This window comes from Rhododendron vialii, chromosome 10a, assembly GCF_030253575.1.
Source record: "Rhododendron vialii isolate Sample 1 chromosome 10a, ASM3025357v1".
NCBI classification, from domain to species: domain Eukaryota; kingdom Viridiplantae; phylum Streptophyta; class Magnoliopsida; order Ericales; family Ericaceae; genus Rhododendron; species Rhododendron vialii.
This window is the reverse complement of record NC_080566.1, coordinates 35,866,230-35,884,338: the sequence shown is the minus strand read 5'-3', so window position 1 is coordinate 35,884,338 and position 18,109 is coordinate 35,866,230. Positions and strand designations below refer to the sequence as shown.

General features: G+C 38.1%; 1 protein-coding gene across 2 annotated transcripts; it reads right to left on the bottom strand.

Moving 5' to 3' along the window:
- Window positions 1-1,525: 1,525 nt before the first annotated feature.
- On the bottom strand, window positions 1,526-15,538 carry LOC131302689 (uncharacterized). 2 transcript variants are annotated; one of them, XM_058329447.1, is made up of 16 exons: window positions 15,314-15,538; window positions 15,110-15,193; window positions 13,254-13,394; window positions 13,082-13,152; window positions 12,069-12,162; window positions 10,967-11,044; window positions 9,258-9,324; window positions 8,089-8,174; window positions 7,926-7,976; window positions 5,453-5,500; window positions 4,927-5,047; window positions 4,619-4,799; window positions 3,053-3,190; window positions 2,846-2,958; window positions 1,875-1,946; window positions 1,526-1,781 (listed from the first exon to the last, which is right to left on the bottom strand). In XM_058329447.1, the coding sequence occupies exons 1-16, from the start codon at window positions 15,482-15,484 to the stop codon at window positions 1,654-1,656; spliced, it is 1,644 nt and encodes a 547-aa protein (XP_058185430.1). In that variant the 5' UTR covers window positions 15,485-15,538; the 3' UTR covers window positions 1,526-1,653. The 2 variants fall into 2 exon arrangements, with proteins under 2 accessions (XP_058185430.1, XP_058185431.1); XM_058329448.1 differs by lacking the exons at window positions 1,526-1,781; window positions 1,875-1,946 and adding an exon at window positions 2,007-2,428.
- Between the last annotated feature and the right edge of the window lie 2,571 nt (window positions 15,539-18,109).

Below are 18,109 nucleotides of genomic sequence, written 5' to 3'. Positions count from 1 at the left end.
TCGTCGTCTGTGTTTAATTTTGGCAACATTGCACTGATCCGGTAATCGCCATCTGTGTTTAATTTTGCCAGTTGAGCATACATGACATTCTGTCCGGTAATTGGGTTATTTTCACCATGAATCTGGCTTCTCTGAAGTCTCTATTTTTATTTTTTTACAGCAGACTACAGAGTGACGTCCGTGTGATCCTAGCCATCCTTGAAAGAGTTATTTAAAAATCTGGACCATTTAATGCAAAGATGGATGGCTATGATGAAACGGCAGAAGCCCCTCTGCAGTCCAACTGTAGAGAAGCCGGGTCCTTTTGCCACTACGTTTCATACATGACATTCCATCCGGAAAAGGTCTTGAAAACTAGGTCAAACTAGTGTTTTCACTTTGCATGCGTACGTTGGGTTTATTGATTTAAAAACTTCAATATGCACCTTTGCTATTGTCTTAGTAACTTGGAATTATTTTATGTCCATTTGAAGCTGTTGCTTTGAGCTTGTTTGTGCCACGGTTTAGACACCGATATGTTGAAGATAATGCGTAATGCATTGGATCATTTCCTACATATACTTTTTATTTCGCACTTGTTTTTTAGTTTCCAAAATAGCCTTAAGAACCTCGGTTTGGCATTGCAACAACAGAGCAAATTCAGAGGCTGAGCAGAGTCCTGTCATCTAGACTACCACCATCAGTCGTGGCTAAAACAGATTCGGATCCTCTCCCCATATCACCCTCCATACATCTACCACACCATTTCACTAGGGGATGACAACACATAAATGAAAGTCATCCAAGGGTTGAGAACCAAACGGGAGCAAAATGGAGTCGTTTTAATTTGGCAACAAAAAACGGCAGCCTAACGTCTATGGGTCTCCGTTTCTCATCCCTCCTCTCTCTCTCTCTCTCTCTCTATAGCTTTACCCAAGTACAGACTACAAAATGGACCTCGCAAATCACAGGCCATCTCTTACAGAGGCTAGGCTCGCAACGGCGACGGCAATGGCAACGAAGATGGGAATGGTAGAGCAGTATTGCAGATTGGGGTGTTTTGGGGTCATTTTTCTGGGCTATTTTGGAGTTTTCTGCTGTTCTAGGGATGTTTTAGGAGAGGGCGGTGGCCGTTGCCAGCAGATTTGGGGGTTGCCGATATGGGCAGAGTGGTGGTGGGTCTTTAAGAGAGAGAGGAGGGATGAGAAACGGAGACCCATAGACGTTAGGCTGCCGTTTTTTTTTTGCCAAGTTAAAATGACTTCTCAGCCCTTGGATGGCTTTCATTTATGTGTTGTCATCACCTGGTGAAAAGATGTGGTAGACGCGGAAAGAGGATCCGAGTCCAAAGAAGAAGTGTCATCCTTACAAAAGAAGCTATTTTCCAAAACTTAAAATGACTTCTTAGCCCTTGGATGGCTTTCATTTATGTGTTGTCATCATCTGGTGAAAAGGCGTGGTAGATGTGGGGAGAGGATCCGAGTCCAAAGAAGAAGTGTCATCCTTACAAAAAAATCTATTTTCCAAAACTCGTATAGAATATCAATGACCAAAATGTTAGTTAGTAATCAATTAACACTTGCTCGTCATACATATATATTCTCTACAAGCTCTAAAATGTTTATTGTATATGTTCCTGTCTCTCTTATTTTGATCGGAAATCCTTTCCACAAATCAAGGGGTTAGGGAATAAAAAGGGGATAAATTTCTAAGTCGATAACCAGCTAGAACGAGAATCTGCTTAAGCAACTTGATTAACGAATGCCTGACTTGCTCAGTCCAAGAGAGCAACTCCAGTAACTCTGAAAAAGAGAACAACAAATTACTACCATATCCTCTTTAAGTCTAGACATGCTGGTTTTTGACTAAGAAAGAAATCGTATACGCATACTTACCAAGAATAAGTCTCAATCGAAGGTAACTCATTTTCGCCACAAATCTGGAGAACATCACTTTCACTGCATAATCTGAAAGCATAACATCAACCTAGTTTCAGCGTCCGTTTGTTAGACCGGATATGAGCAATCAGATTGAATCCATGGTAACCGAATATCTGGTGATTGGTTAAACTATTTATGACTGGATTAAACATGCATTAGACGTATAATTCATAAAGTGCGGTACATACAATACCATGGTGTGGTATTTTTAATACAATCACTATTTATCCAATGAGATTTATATCCCATCATTAGTCCCGCCAAACTAACAGGTTCTTAAAGGACTAACATTGCACAATTTACAATCCTTGGAGGACAAGGATTGAAGGCTGCCTTCTTGAGTCTCAAAAGTGAGACAAGTAGTCCATAAATCTGGGCAATTGCTTGAGGTTGTTGAAGAATAAATGCCCAGAATGAAGAATTCTATCTCTGACTCAGAGTAGACTTGTTCATTTGTGTGTTCATTAAAAGATCTCCCTGTAGGTTGCAGTTTTGCATCACATATATCCCTTCGAATCAAAGACGAAAAGAACATAATAACATTTATCCACAGGTGCAGTTTGTTTTCCAAAACAGTTTCATTCTCATGGAAAATATGAAGGGAAAAAAAAAAACTGTGCGAGAAATTTGGTCGGCGAACTGTATTTGAAAAAGGTTTCAGGAAAGTTCTTCGACACAACTATTCCTAGGAAATAGTTATAAACCTTTCAAATTCTAGAAAATATTTTCACACGACTAATAATGATGGCATTTTGGACTTCCCATTGATTATGTTCCACAAAAACGACAATGAAAATGAATTTCTATTGGAAATGATGCCAAACTTTTATCGTACTACAGCCAGATTCTATAATTAGACTTATAGGAAAGATTATTCTGTAAAATTTAAAATCAAAAATCACAATTGTTAACTAGTGAACCCTTACCAGATTCAGGATTCAATTTTGGAGAAAGCCCTTGTATTGCATATTTAGCATAAGCCAGCAGCCGGACCCGGTGTGGAGCACCTAACTTGCTAAGTAAGGACCTTAGTAGCCCACTGAAACAGAAGAAATATAAAACAAGAGTGACGAAGTAATGCTTCCATAATCAAATCTCTTTATGTTCAGATGGGATAGAAGCAGAAATATTACTCAGTACGCAAAATCGTTAGGAAGTCTGAGGGCAGAGATTCCATGAATGAAGACAGATCCTCCATCTTCAAAGACTGCAACTCCTGCTTTATGTTCTTTCTCTCTTCAGCTGACATTCCTCTTCCAAGAACCGATTTACTGCCCAATTACAAAATCATATAGCTATGTGTGTATTCATACGCCGCTGTTTTAACTGCTAAAATATTTGACATTACAATTGTCCAAACCAAACCAAACTAAGAGTTATGTTGCAATCAATTGGGGTTGGCGGCCCACATATCCTCTTTCTAGCATGATGGCAGGAAACAATTTATTATGCAAGTTGTGTTGTAACGTAGGTACACAGAACATGTTCCGTAATCTTACTTTTATACCTATCATTGTTTCTATGGAGGATGAGCCAACACTATTCGGCATGTATACTCATCAATCACTATTGATCAAACACTGCTACTTCCAACTTTGCCTTCATAAAGCAATTACAGACAAAGACATGAAAGAATCCAGGTTTACAAGGGCAAGTGATAATCAGGGAAAGCTGTGGGACTTACTTTACAGTGAAATTGGCAATTTTGAGGCATATCATCTTAGATCAAGGGGCATACCCCATAATGTTTAACCCTTATCCACTTTCTGATACCTCAAGGGGACTCATTCAATCTTGTACATCCAATCCATTTCCCATCAAATATTACCCAAGTCCTTCACATCTTAATTGTCAGGTGGGCTAACGAGAGATGTCTCGTGAAGATATCTTCCATCTTCATTATAAATGTGCTGCTTACATTCCTCGTGAAATCAAGTTCCACCAATTGACTATCTTTGAATTAAGTTACCAATTCTTCAAAAGATTTAAGTTGTAGGGAACTGGAAAAACAAGGTTTATCAAGACATTTAACACCCTCCCTCGTGCACATCCTTTTTCCAACTGGAGATCTGAAAAACCATTCACAGAGAAAAGCATAATGTAGGCAGGGTACGTACGTAAACAGATAGGCTTGATCCAAGGCCTTTAAGAAACAAAGCTCTAGTACCATGTTTGACATGTTTGAACACAATTGACCTAAAAGCTTAATTGTCAGGAAATCGACCAACAATGAGTAAGCTAGCCAACAAAAACTGTGGCTGGCTATGGCAAAGCATCATGAGACAACACCTAGACCAATGAGACAACACTTGTAGTACCCTAGCCTCTAGCCAAGCATGTGTCGGTGTAACCCAGTTTACACCTCCACGTAAATGGTGCAGAAAGAATGCCGAAAATGTCCTAGCTGCCCATGATACATGACATAGCTTACATTAAGCTCCACTACAAAACACAGAATCAGCATTCAATCAGGTGAGGCTGAGTAACATAAATCTATAATCAAAAAAACCAGGCCATAGCCCATATGTATAGAGAAGAAAATATGGTGCAAATTTCACTGCCGAGACTGGCCAAGTATTCAGTGTCAATGATTTACCACATTGTGTTCCATGCTCTGGTTTCAAATAAAAGGTTCCTTTCTTCTTTGTTTTACCCAGTCAAAACTAACTAAAAAACCATAAATAAATAAATAAAAATACCTGTCAATCGTTCTTCCTGTGAATATGAGGGGAAAGTACCTAGAGTACTTCCCAACACCAAAGCGTTCACCTAGCTGTAGTATTTTATTTGCATCTAGCAGAATCAAAGCCTTCCAAAGTTGGCAATAGTCCCATCTAAATCCTTCATCCAACTCTTTATAGATACCATGATCCAGAAGAACTGGAAAATACATGCGTCATGACAGGATAAAAGCATGTTCCGTAACCATAATACAAAGAAAACAGAGTATATGTTCTTTATTTGCGACAGAAAATCAGAAGATCTACAAAGATGAATAAGGACATACCTAAACAAAAGCTGTTGGGCCCTTCGGGAGAAACCAAAATATTACCAGGATGTGGATCCCCATGCACGAAGCCATGGACAAAAATCATTTCAGCAAACACTTCTACTAATGCTTTTGCAACCTACAATTCACACAAATAAAAATATCATAAGCAAGATGATGACTGACTTATGGCTATCACAGGTTATTAATCCAGATTCTTGGGCCAGTTAACTTACGGACATCATACATAGTTAATGGAGTGCCATACGAGCAGAGGCAAAAAGGGGGAACAATGAGGCCCACGCAGCATACATTTCATAGTAAGATGACATTGTAATATTAGGTATACACTTACTCTAACAACCATCATTATCAAATCATACAGTTCAATGAAATGCACAGTTGTTTTCTGACACATGAACATAAAGACCATGAGATGATAGATCTCGTTAAAGAACAAAAGACTGAATGGGATTCCAAGACTGTACTATATAGAGTAAAATTACAGGTGTAATTTATAGCCACTGGAAAAAAAAAAACTAACCTTTATGGGTTCTATCCCCATCTCAATCATGAATTCCAAGTCGTCAACCTGAAAGCTAAGGAACTTCCTGTTAATAGCACATCAAGGATAGCAAGTCAAAAGGCTATTGCAGCTTAAATGCCTGTGCTGATATGCATCATTTTAGGTCACTGGAATGTTGAAAATTATCTGAATTTTACTAGTTTGAACTACTGCTAGTAGAAAGGTCAGAAGAAAAGGAAGAAGAAGAAGAAAAACTACGGGCATGTTTTCATCAAACAATCCTCCTTGAAGTTTACGCATTCTATGACTCTGTAAGACAAGGCGTCGGACAGAAGGATTATAATGATAAAGTTGACAACAGTTGCTCCATAAAATCTGAACCATCTCAGGAAGACGAACAACTGAACAAGTGTCTTTATTGTAAACCATAGACGGTCAGGGCTCAACAAAACCAAATGTGATCTGCAGGAGGCAACTAAACAAGACCGCAACAATGAGCATAAAGCCAGGTACACCTACTATGGTGAAACTCAGAATCATCTAGACGTGGACCGGTGATCAGATATACTTGATGCATGCCTGAAAACACCCACCGCCATATTTCAGCTGAAAGACAACCCAATATTCATAGACTTTTCAAACTGTTTGTCAAGTGAATTCACCTGTATGAAGTCGATGCTCATACAAGACGGATTAAATCTTCTCCTATTTCATTACCATAGTCTCATACTTTTTCTATTAGTGTCCAAACTTTTCTTTTAGATACTTCTTTACATAGATCCGTATATCCTCTCGAAATACCCATAAAGGGCGAAATAGCTTGAAAGGGAATTAAACCCAAAAACACCCCTTGTTAGTCTAATAGTAGTGCGATGGGTATAGTACCACAAAAAGTGGAGATACAAGTACAGAAGAGTGAAAGAGAATGGAGAGTTGTACAAATGACGAGAGAACATGAAACGGGGTATATTATAGAAACTAAAACTTAAATAGGAGTAAACTGCAAGGATTTTACTTAACAACTATATGGAAAGAGAGGAGCATGTGCCCCTCCTCATCCTGACTCCAAATGTGGCTGCACCACTGCTTCTAATCATAACGTCCAAAAATTATATCCCTTCATCTGGCAGTATTTCTTTTACTCTTAAGTTGGGAATCTGAAATCCAAACCATAATATCTTAGACGTGCTTCATGTTCGTGTGTCTTACAATGTTTAAAGATACGAATTGTCCTACTAAGGAAACCCTCCTTGATGCAGGACCATGAGAGAGAATAGGAGAGAGGGAAACACACAAGGGCCACAGCCCTAACTTCAAACAACTCTTATTTTCATTAATCAAAGTCTGATGATTACAATCTTAATCATCTTATTTATAGACTAACAAACTAAATAAAAGATCAACTCAACCTAGCAACAAAGTGATCAAATCCTATCCCTATCTTCAAGCTAAACAAATCCTATCCTAAATAAAATAAATAACTTAACTACCAAGCACAATTATTGGACAAAAAAGATTTATTCCCACGTGACTTGACCCGAGGCTTCCAAAGAGCATTATTTCGCTCCAACCAAATAAGGGCTGCGCCATCACTCCTTTCCCAGTATGAATACTGGTTGAATAAAGTAAAGACACCAAGCACATGCATCTTACACTTTATATGCTTGTAAATTCGTTCCATGCTTGGAGGAGTTACACGGTCTAAGAGATTTACAAGTTCTACTCCATCCAAAGCAGGGGCTATTAGAACCATATATTCGGAACATGTTTGAATAATTAAAGTCATTCTTTTATGATTTATTTTCACAATTTAGCTGGGTTTTGCTTCTTTAAGCTTCCACTTTTAATCAAATTAATCTCTCGAACCCAAATTTCTGTATTACCTTCTAAAAATTTAGTTGGGGAAGCTCAAAGTTTTATAATAGTATATTACTTTGCACTCTGTCTCACTTTGGCTCATTTAGTACTTTTTTCCAATTTCATCTCTTACTTCTCTGATTGTAGTTAATATACATCAATTGTCAAATGCCCACTTCATTGACGGAAAATGAAATGTTGGCAACACGTGGTGGCACGTGAACTTTTACCTAACCGATAATGATAAAAAAAATTCATATCCAGACCTTTTAAACTTCATACCCGAGACCCCAACATCCTCACTTTTTCCAACCAAATAACCAATGACCATTGCTTCCACTTGATGTGTATTCGAGTGTTGCTTGCACATTCATTATGGTTAAAATGTGGACAGAAATTACCAATTAAAAATTGAAATTAAAGGAACTAAGAGCCACAATAAGAGGTAAATCAAAGTTAAAAGGGCAAAGTGGAGTTTGAAGCAGCGCAACAAGCAACACAAGAAAGTCTCATCCATAAGCATGACACCAGCTCTTTTAAACAAGTAGGAGTACAATGAGAAAGATTTGAAGAAGAGTTAATTAGGAAAGTACAACACACCCCACCATATGCAGTTGCTGTTACACGGACATACCTTGCATCCCTGGCAAAATTCCATTGTCAAAACCCGTCTAGTCGTGAAATCCTGGATGCAATTAAATCATTGTCAGTTGGCATAACTAGAAACCAAACATGGGAAAGATCTCAAATTATAGAGATCAAAATTTGTACTAATTGGACGGCTGTTAAATACATACCCAAAAAATATGAGGTACCCTAACCACAGTATTGTTTTTGAAGTTTCTTGCTGTTCTCTCTGCATTTCTTGCTTCGTGAATGAAGTCTGTCAAATAACCCAAAACACTATTTATCCATCAAAACATTCCTATAAGTGAATTTCATTAAAAAAATGGCAGAAGACTCCCATTATATAAGGAATAAAAGTACCGTCCTTTCAGGATTAAGAATGACCCGACATAGACTGCTTTCACGGAAACAAGAAACTAGAGGTATACACGATCTACTACTATGACGAACAGAAGTTCTGATAACCAGCTTCATGTTGATGCGATTTTCACTAAATTCCACTGCAGCACATAGTTAATCAAGATCACAAGAAAATTTCTCCAAGGAGGAAAGATTGGCGTAATAAAATTACTTATCCTCGCTTTCGATGAAACTACCCCAAGAATTTCTGATGCTGTTGAAATCATAAGTGGCAAAAGGGTTACTAAAACTAGGGCTGCAAATGAACTGAGTCGGTCGTAAACTATTTGAGGCTCGGCAATAACTCATTCGAGTTCCGTTCATTTACTGAACAAACCAAACCCAAGCCTTATTTATAGGCTTGTTCCATAAATGCCCAAACCTAAGAGCATTCGGTTCGATTAGGCTCGCGAAGCTGGGATCAAAATATAAATAATAACTTTTTGGAGGACTATTCGTAGATAACATTGTACTAATGGGGTTTATATTGGCTGATGTGCATTGTTATAGAGATATCATATAAGGTTTTTGTTGGATTTTAATTTTAATATTTTTGCTTATACTAGGTAATATTGATATATGGCGGTAAAATAAAATTTTACCGAACTCAAGCCTGATTTCAGCTCGTTTGAGTTCAACGAGCTTTGACGAGCCAACCCGAAACAAAAATTTTAAACAAGTCAAATTTGAGACTGAATTAGGCTCAATTCAGTTTGTTAAACTCAAATGAGCTGAATCAAACCAAGTCCAAGCTTCCAAAATTTTAGACAAGCAAAACTCGAGCCAGACCAGTATTTTATTGAGCCGAGCTGAGCCTGACAAGGTTCGGCTTGATTCGGCTGGTTTGCACCCCTAATTAAAACTCGTATGTACAACAAAGGGGTACAGCTACTAATGAGGGGCAACATCCAGAAATGGATTTTGTTGGTTCAGAACTCACCTAGTTCTAAAGCAACAGACTCTGCGAATTCTGAGACCAGCCATCCAAACCTGTACTCAAGGAAAAACTGTAGAAAGAGAATGAGAAAAAAAATTCAAGTGAACAAAAAGACACATGGTGGAAGAAACCAAGATTGACAAGAACAATAACATCAAATGAGAAGCTTTCAAACAAAAGAAAAAAAAAATGTTCGCAAATTCAAGTGGATATATAAATTCATCCTACTATAGCATAATCATAGAAATGCATATCTACAAGCTTCTACAACCACCTTGCCAAAGGAAATAAGTCGAGGAAACATTACCTAATCTGCTTCAAAGACAAAAATACAACTTCCGAGTCCCAGTGTATGTCAAATAAACAAAAATTTCAAGCCCAGGTACAAGTGTAAACCCCCAATTAGCCAGGGATAAGTGGTCATGGATTCATTGCGACAAAATAACGATGTCCTTGTTACACGGTGCCGGTAGAACTTAACCCCAAAAGCTAGCTATTGAAGTCATGGTGCCCACACGCTTATATACTTCATCTTAATTTTGTACCCAAGCCATGTGGAATTTCGCTTCACACCCTCCCTCATGCGCAGCGTGCTCACTTGGCAGCACTTGACACATGCAAGGTAGAGACGTGCACCCTACCATCCCTATACCTAGCTCTGATACCGTGTTACACAGTCTTGGGTAGAACTCAACCCCGAAAATCATCTATTGAAGTGAGGGTGTCCTCACGTAAATTTGGTACCCAAGCAATGTGGTTCACAGTCCTCACGAGATCAGATCTCTCTCATTGTATCGCTCTTTCCATCCTCTCTTGCGTTCTTCATGCTTTCACAAGATCAAACTCTATCACTCTTATTCTTCTTCAATACAGTAAAGGATTATTGGGGTATTGGTCACCCCTCTTTTCAGTTTTCCTTAAAAAGAATACACACGAGCATTCTGAGGGCCCCAAACTCCACAGGCCACACCCCAAAGGTGTAGGAGGATCTAGATCATTGTATCTAAATATAAAATCCAAACCAAATTCTGAGGGAAACACCAAAAGTGCGCTCCAAAACGAAGCTTTGTATGCAGCTATACATCATGACTTGCTCAAGCAACCCATGACCTCCATGCTTGAGCGTACCAAAACGCAACCGGTTATTGGAATTTTTTTTTTTGCACTAAAAAATCACTAATAATCACTTGTGAGACCTACGACTGGCTAAAGTGGCCTTCCAGTATCATGGTCAACACTCATTCTCAAATGATCCGCTTTTCAGTAGTGATTCATGACATAGGCTGATAGGCACACACAGTTGTGCAAAAAACTGTCATGTCCCATTCGTAGTTTTCTGAAAACAGAGCCTGATAGCTGATTTTGGCTTTTCTCTTTAGATCCTTGTAAATGTTTTCTAACGTCCCAAGGTGCTCATCAGATCAGCACTACTAGTATTCATTGAGTACAAAATATTTGTTCCAATTGTTTTCCCTATACGTTGTGCATATCATGTGACTGTTTATGGTAAGGATAATTACTAGGTGGAGATGCCTTGACAGCCTATCCCCATGCCTCCTGAAACAAACTAATTACGGTCAAAAACAAAAACGAAGACAGAACCCTCTCTAAATACCCACTAAGCAAAGATCATCATTTTACCAAAGATCATGCTCAATCATATACAACTACCACCAAATGGAAACCACTATGATAAGGAATTTTGGTGATACCAATGCAACGAATTTGGATAGAAAGGACATGGCAGCAATGTCTATTTTGAACTGGTGCTCTAACCCAGGATATTGCACCTGCAGAAATTGGTAAACATTGTGATAAGTACCGGATGCATCTAGGTATGCTACATTTTCTTTATTTCTTAAAAAAGTGTATAAATTCGGAGAAGTGCAGAATCTACACAACATTAGAAGAACAAATGAGTATGCTGAAAGCCTGAAACAAGCTAGCACCTCTATGTAAGATGGCCAGTATGCAAATGAAATATTATACGTAATAACTACACACAAGGCTGATTGGTTGAAGGTATTCGTAAATCAAAATAAATAGGAAGGTTCCCTTACGAAGCAAGACATCCAAACAGTAGTCCATCTAACATCCCAAGTTACCGTTAGATAAAGATTGTCCCAGAATCGAGCCAATGAAAACTCCATGTTCTATATTCTATGTTGTTAGTTCAATGACCAAACCAATTTAAATAGGCTAATGCCGCTAATCCTTAGATTCACTAGAAAGGTTCTTAGGTTGGTGCTTCACAATAGATGATGCAAATTTAAACTGAAAAGCACAACAATTACTGGAAAAAGGAACATGACGAAAATCAAAGAAAACAACAAAAACAGTAAATCCCCTTAAAGGCATTGCCAGCACTTACAACTAACTACATACACTCATACAGTACAAGTGATGCTAACAAAATAGTATCTACCTTCCAAGAAACAAGAACAAATATTCACTACCTGTGGACCATAAAATGTTCCAAAATAATAGGTAAAAAGAAAGAAATTGATCTCTATAGCAATATCTTTTTCACGAAGTTATTTGCTAATATAGTAGTTGTAATCCTGTTTTTTTCATAAGAAACTGCATCACACCTGTAGCACACTGATTTTTTGAATTTCATTTAGCAATGGCTTTCCTATATAAAAAGTCGAATATTACCCATGCAAAAGTGAAAGTGTATGGTTTGCCTACCTAATTTGTCAACTATGGAAAAAACTCTTTAAAACTCTTTTGCTTGTTCCTAATTTCCAATGGTATAAATATAACAAAACAATCACAATAAAAAGGCTTGCCAAGAACTCATAACTGACCAACCTTAACTGCTACTTCTTGATGATCTTTCAGTACAGCACGGTGCACTTGAGCAATAGAAGCCGCAGCAACGGGATGTTCATCAAATGATAGAAATCTGTTAGATACAATTAGTTCGCAAGTCAACAGCGAAAACTGGGTGTTCTAAAGCACAATCTAGGGTGTACAGATTTGACTATGCATGCTGATTTTGGACAAAGCTCAAGTAAAAGAATTGCATAACTTCCTAATTATGGACAGGACAGTCAAAGGATCTCTAGAATGTAGTGTCAACCATGAGCTCAAGGCATTAAGTCTAGCCCAAGCTTTAGAAGAGGAGATCTAAAAAAGAAAAACAAATGTTGAACTCAATGAAGAATGGTGAACGTGGACAGAACCAAGAACGCAAGGGTTTGTTTGGAACTTAGAGCAAGGAATGGAAGAGAAGCGAAAATTAAGAAAAAAATATCTTCAGTTGTTCAGTATGAGAAGCAGTGAGGAGAAATACCAAAACAAAAGAATTGAACACAGTAAAATTTTCCTACATTTTTGTCCACCTTTCCTTCATATTTTGTTTTCTCTTCTCTTCCTTTCTCTAAGATCCAAACGCAAACAGAGTGTAAAGCTAAAGGGCCAGTCTTTCGTTACAAAACCTTTCCTGAAGGCAATTGATGTCAATACATTTCTCCCTCCATTACATTGCATGGTATAAAAATTAAAGCAATTTTATGAATTTCATTCAGGCATTTCATTATCCAATGAGCAACTAGTACTTGGAGTTCAAGATGCTAAAACTGAAATTTTAGATCATACAGAAGAGAAAGATGGTAGACGTCTTTTAAGAGGAGAAATGGACCAGTAAATATGATATCAGTGCCGTGGATATAGGAGTATGGCCCCTCAAATAGACAGGCAAAAGTTGATAGTTGCTTAGCTGGAGAACTCATAATTTAACTTTGCACCTTGGAGGAAAGGAGGGGGGAAGAATCATAGGCATGTAAATAACATGATTGATAAATCTGGTCCCAACTACTTACATCTCTGATAAATCTGGTCCCAAACTGCTGGTTAGTACTTCTTTAATAGCTTTGAAATGACAAGGAACTGCCTAAGCATTGTGAACACAAATTAGCATAAAAAGTAATCAAAGCGATCGTCTTTTGTGTGAGTAGAAACATATGTCCAGGAGACACACTGGATAATTAGAACCTGATCCTGTAAGGATGAAAGAGTGGATGAGTATTCTTTTGGGACCTGCCGCAGGGCTGCAACAAACTGACCAGCTTTCACATAGAAGCCTTTATTGGCTTCACATAATTTTAGAATTCTCTTGGCTGAGCATAAATGAACCTAAAATACAAAGGAAGCATCAAGAATTCACCACACAGGCAAGGTTGAAATATGGATCTCGATGTAACTACTCCAAGCAAAATTTCAAGTAATATCCTCACTTTACATGGTTCATTTTCCTTTGGGCTAATAACCTGACCAATAACATACATAACCAATGTCTCTTCTAAATGGAATGGTATTTTGACAAGGACATTGTTACTTCCTTGGAAATCACCTCTGTTCCATAAAATCAACTGTGATATTACTTACTGCTCAGGATAGAAGAGAACCCTTATTTATTTCGCCCAAGCTCGTATACAGGATTTCTATTGCAAGAAGATATCTTTAGGACACGGCATCAGTTTAAAATCCTGAGTCAAATCACTGAGCATTGGCAGTAGGGAAACATCCGATTTGTGGGGCTAACCGGCTAAGATGGACGTCCAAGGTTGAGCTAGCCCCAATGTCCCGAATCTCCTATGAAAAGAGGCCTCCTCCTGCTTAATATGCCTAAGTTAAAACCTCTTATCTCCTACTAAAGCTCAACACACAAGCTCTGTCACCTTCGCTTGTTGTCTGGAGCCAACTCAATGCCTGCATCTTTCATGTGATTACTCATTACAACGGTCACAAGAAGGCAAATTGCCATAGGTAACCCAATTACCTCACTCTCAGCTCAATCAAGGAAAAGATACAGGTTCGCTAATATGCCAGGGCCTGATTAAGACAGCCCAATCAACATGGGGCCTCCATATTTCCCAACAATTTCTACAATTGCTATCTCTGAAGTTGCAAGAGATAGGCATGAACAAAAGTTACAAAACAATACAACTAAGTGCATACTTGAATCTGTCAATCAAATACGCTTCAATTTATGCACGGGAGTTATGAAATTCCTGATTTACACCTAGACATTAAACTCGGTGCGTGCATGCATTTTGCTTTCAAAATCGTCAATCAGCTGTTGTGAGTGGAATGAGGAGATTTCTTGATTCAAATCGGCCTCATTTCAACAACTAATATTAGATAATATGAATGCAAATGAGCCGAGCTAAGCCAGTTGCTAAAGCTTGGTTTAAAACACTAAACAGCTTCAAAAATATGTTCAAACTTGATTTTTTCATGTAAGAGCATCTCCAACCTTTGCTTCAAATTTGGAGACATAAAAAATAGTTTTGAAGGACACCTACAAATTTGACACCCACGACATCCTTCCTCTCCAATAATGTCAAATTTGCTCTCATGGTCTGAAAAAAACCCAAAAAGTTATTTTTTGTACTCTAAAAAACCACTTTTGTACTTGGAATCTTCTGCCAATTTTGAAACAAATTGGTTGCTACCAAATCCATGCAATATTTGGCTATACATTTTGAGGTAAGATTCGAAAGGATTGTGATATCGAGCTTTTGACTCTACCAATTGGAGATTCTCTAACAAGTCAGATGATGTCGAGCAAGCTTTTAACAAGCCACGAGATCATAGTAACGGGGTTTCGCCAAATGGGCATGAGAAAGTAAATAACTGATTGTCCTCCATGAGGTGGCATGTTCAAAACCCACCGAGGCCAAACATTTCAAACCTTTGGGGCTACCGGAGGGATTGCCCAGTCGTTAACGGAATTAGTCGAGGTGCGCGTAAGCTGGCTCAGACATCAGTTAATAAAAATGAACTTAAGCTCATTTAACACGTCTTCCAGAAACAAAAAGTTATTCCAGTAAAACTATCGCACAAACCTCAGATAATACACGTCTATAGTCATCCGAATCCTCCGATAATCCATGCAACGAATACTTGTAATCCACAACCGTCGAAGCGATCTGCAACGAAGAATGTACAACAAAATGTAAGTCTACGCAGCCATACATCCAAGAAATCTATTCTTAGCGCATAGAATGAGTAAAATTTGCAGGAGAGAGAGAGAGAGAGAGAGATTAGACGGTCCAGACGGCACGGGAGGATCGGACGATCCCGCTAATTCCAGCCCTGATTTCCTCGGGGACGGGAGTGGGGTAAATGGTTTGGGCGGCGAGGGCGCCGGCGCCGGCGGCGGTGAGAAGGTAGAGAGAGGTTTTGGCGGCGGTGGCGGGAAGCTTGAATATCCCCCTCATGACAAGTGTTACTGGTCGTTAATCGGTGTACGTTTTTTGGGCTGTTGGGGGATTGTTTATAGCGTCGGGATTGGTCATACCTCTACTTTTATTCGAATCTCATATTCGTACCTCTAGTATTGATTGTGTACGTTTTAACCTTCAATATTGTTATGGGTTCTCATTGAAGTCCAATTAGAAACACTCTTTAAACCGTAGGACGGAAAAAAGAGGGGCAAAGTGGTCCTTCCATGTATTCAGTTTACTCTCTTTGACTTTAGGCATCGAGCTAAATTTTTCCCAAGCTGTCCAATTAAATGCGAGTTTCCATCACTAAACTAAGGCCTCATTTCCAAAAAGAAAAATAAGTATTTATTTTTTAATAAGGTAATTTAAAATTCAAAAACTATGTGCTTACGTAATTAATTTTACTATCAATATATATCTTCTTTTATAGATCTCATTAAGATTTTTAATACGGTGCAAAAAAAATTGAAATTTTATTTTTCATTTACATTATTTTTGAGTTTGAAAATATGAAATAAATATTTATTTTTTAAAAAGGTGTTCTGGAACGGAACCTAATTCCTCGTTTGTGTTTGCTGGCTACTTGTATCAGTATAAGAGCATCTCCAATAGGCTCGGGGAAGCTCCGAAGCGGTCAAAGCGCTGAGCGAAAATCGTGTTTCCGGGTTTCCAACAGCCTCGCCAGCAGCTCGCCACTTTTTCCCCTCGCTTCAACTCCTCGCCACTCCCAGCGACATACGACAGCCTCGCTGGGCCTCTCTCTCTCTCAAATGTGAAAGATTTCACCCCAAAAACAGATCGGTGCCGACTCCAACGAGTATAGATCGAGGCCGACTCCGACGAGTACAGATCGAGGCCAACTCCAACGAGTATTGTTTGTCCTTCTCCAGCGAGTTTGCTTCAGCTTTCCGGCGGATTTTTCGGTGGATTAATTAAATTTTTAGTGGTTTATATACACACACGAATTTGTGGGTTTCAATTTATGCTTGGGAGATATGAATTTCAATTTCTGAGTTTGCAGATATGAATTTGTGTGAATGTGTATAAATTTGGCTGGATTTTAACTTCTCTCTTTGTATTTCATTTGTATTTGAGGTTTCTGGGTTTGTATTTCCTCAGTATGGTTTCTGGGTTTGTTCGGAGTGAGAGGAAAGAGGAGAGAGAGAAAGGGTGATGGGGTAGAATCTAGTACATATGGCATTTTGGAAGCCTACGCTGTTGGATACCCATATGTTGAATAGCTAGCTAAAGTAATAAATGCCACTTTTTCTTGACATTTTGCCTAGGCTATTGGATATGTCCTAACAATAACTTCTGTCAGGTTAGGTGGATGAATGGATTTTCTTTTCTTTTCTTTTTGAGTACCAGAAAAATGAATTTAAAACCATAGTAAAGGGTTGAAGGAGGGAATTAATTTCTTAGATTAGAAATTCATTAGAGATTGTAATCTTTTTGTTTGAATCAATAAAATCTTATTTGTCGCTCTAATTTCTTTCTTTATTTTCTGATTTGGTATTTGTGTGAATACATCGAGATAGTCTAGTGGTAAATCACACAATTTTAATCAAGGAGGATAGAAATTATTTTGACAAGGGAAGCTACTATACTTTCTTTTAGGGCCTCATCTCAAATTCGAAAACATAATTTGAACCATTCACTGTTTAGAGCTAGCTAAAAGTGAGCAATAACCCACACAAAACAAAGTAGATCAGGCATTAGTTGCTTACTGTGTGAATCATAATCTTGATGTACATTCTTAAATTGTATTTGTTGTTTCATTAATTGAAGAACAAGGTAATTTACTAATTGGCCGGTTGTCAATATTCCATTGACTTGACTTTTTATGGTGTTGTTCTCCGCATCAAGATCTACAAAACAAACATTTTACATCACATTTTAGAAATCGGAACTAGAAGGTACAACAGCCCCCCTTGTTCTTCACAACAGGGTACTCCCTCCGTTCCAATTTACTTGTCATTTTTTAGAGTTCGTGTCACTTTTCAATTAATTATATCTTGTAATTTATAATGTTTTAGGTGATTTCAAAAATATTAAATTATAGAACAAATCGAGATCTATCAAACAATATTCATATTGGATATAAAATTCATTACCACTTTGAAGATAAAATTAGTTTTTTAATCCAGTTAGAATAGAAACGGAGGGAGTACTTTAGAGGGAGATGATCACATGGTCCTTTATTCATTGCTCCGTCACACTACTAGTAATCTTTTTGCTCGATCGGTCCCTGATAATGCTACGTATAATGCGGATGTTTAGGTACAGATGATCCATAACGTGTAATTTATACCAATCAAAAAAAATTGAACACACCTATATTCGGATCTAAGTCCAAATATTTGTGTCCATGGCATTGCTCTTAAACAACAGAGCGCAAGTATTGGGAATCCTTTTTCAGTTTTTCCCATTGGGGGTCGATGAGCTCCCTTGTTTCAAGTGGGAGGATTAGGTGTAAAGTTCAAACTCCGTTGATTAGCTTTATTAATTCCACAGTACCTAAAGTGCCAACCAATTAGTTATCTGTAGTTTTCACCTACTTTACATGTGAGAGAAATAATTTTTTTTTCATGGGAGAAGAGATGATTTTATTAAGAGAAA

Excerpts from the sequence above, each read along its gene's own strand:
- LOC131302689 (XM_058329447.1), bottom strand. The coding sequence starts at position 15,484 with ATGAGGGGGATATTCAAGCTTCCCGCCACCGCCGCCAAAACCTCTCTC. Across the intron at positions 7,977-8,088 it reads GGGTACCTCATATTTTTTGG|GATTTCACGACTAGACGGGT; the intron begins GTATGTATTTAA and ends AATTGCATCCAG. Across the intron at positions 3,191-4,618 it reads ACAGGAAGAACGATTGACAG|TAAATCGGTTCTTGGAAGAG; the intron begins GTATTTTTATTT and ends GTAATTGGGCAG.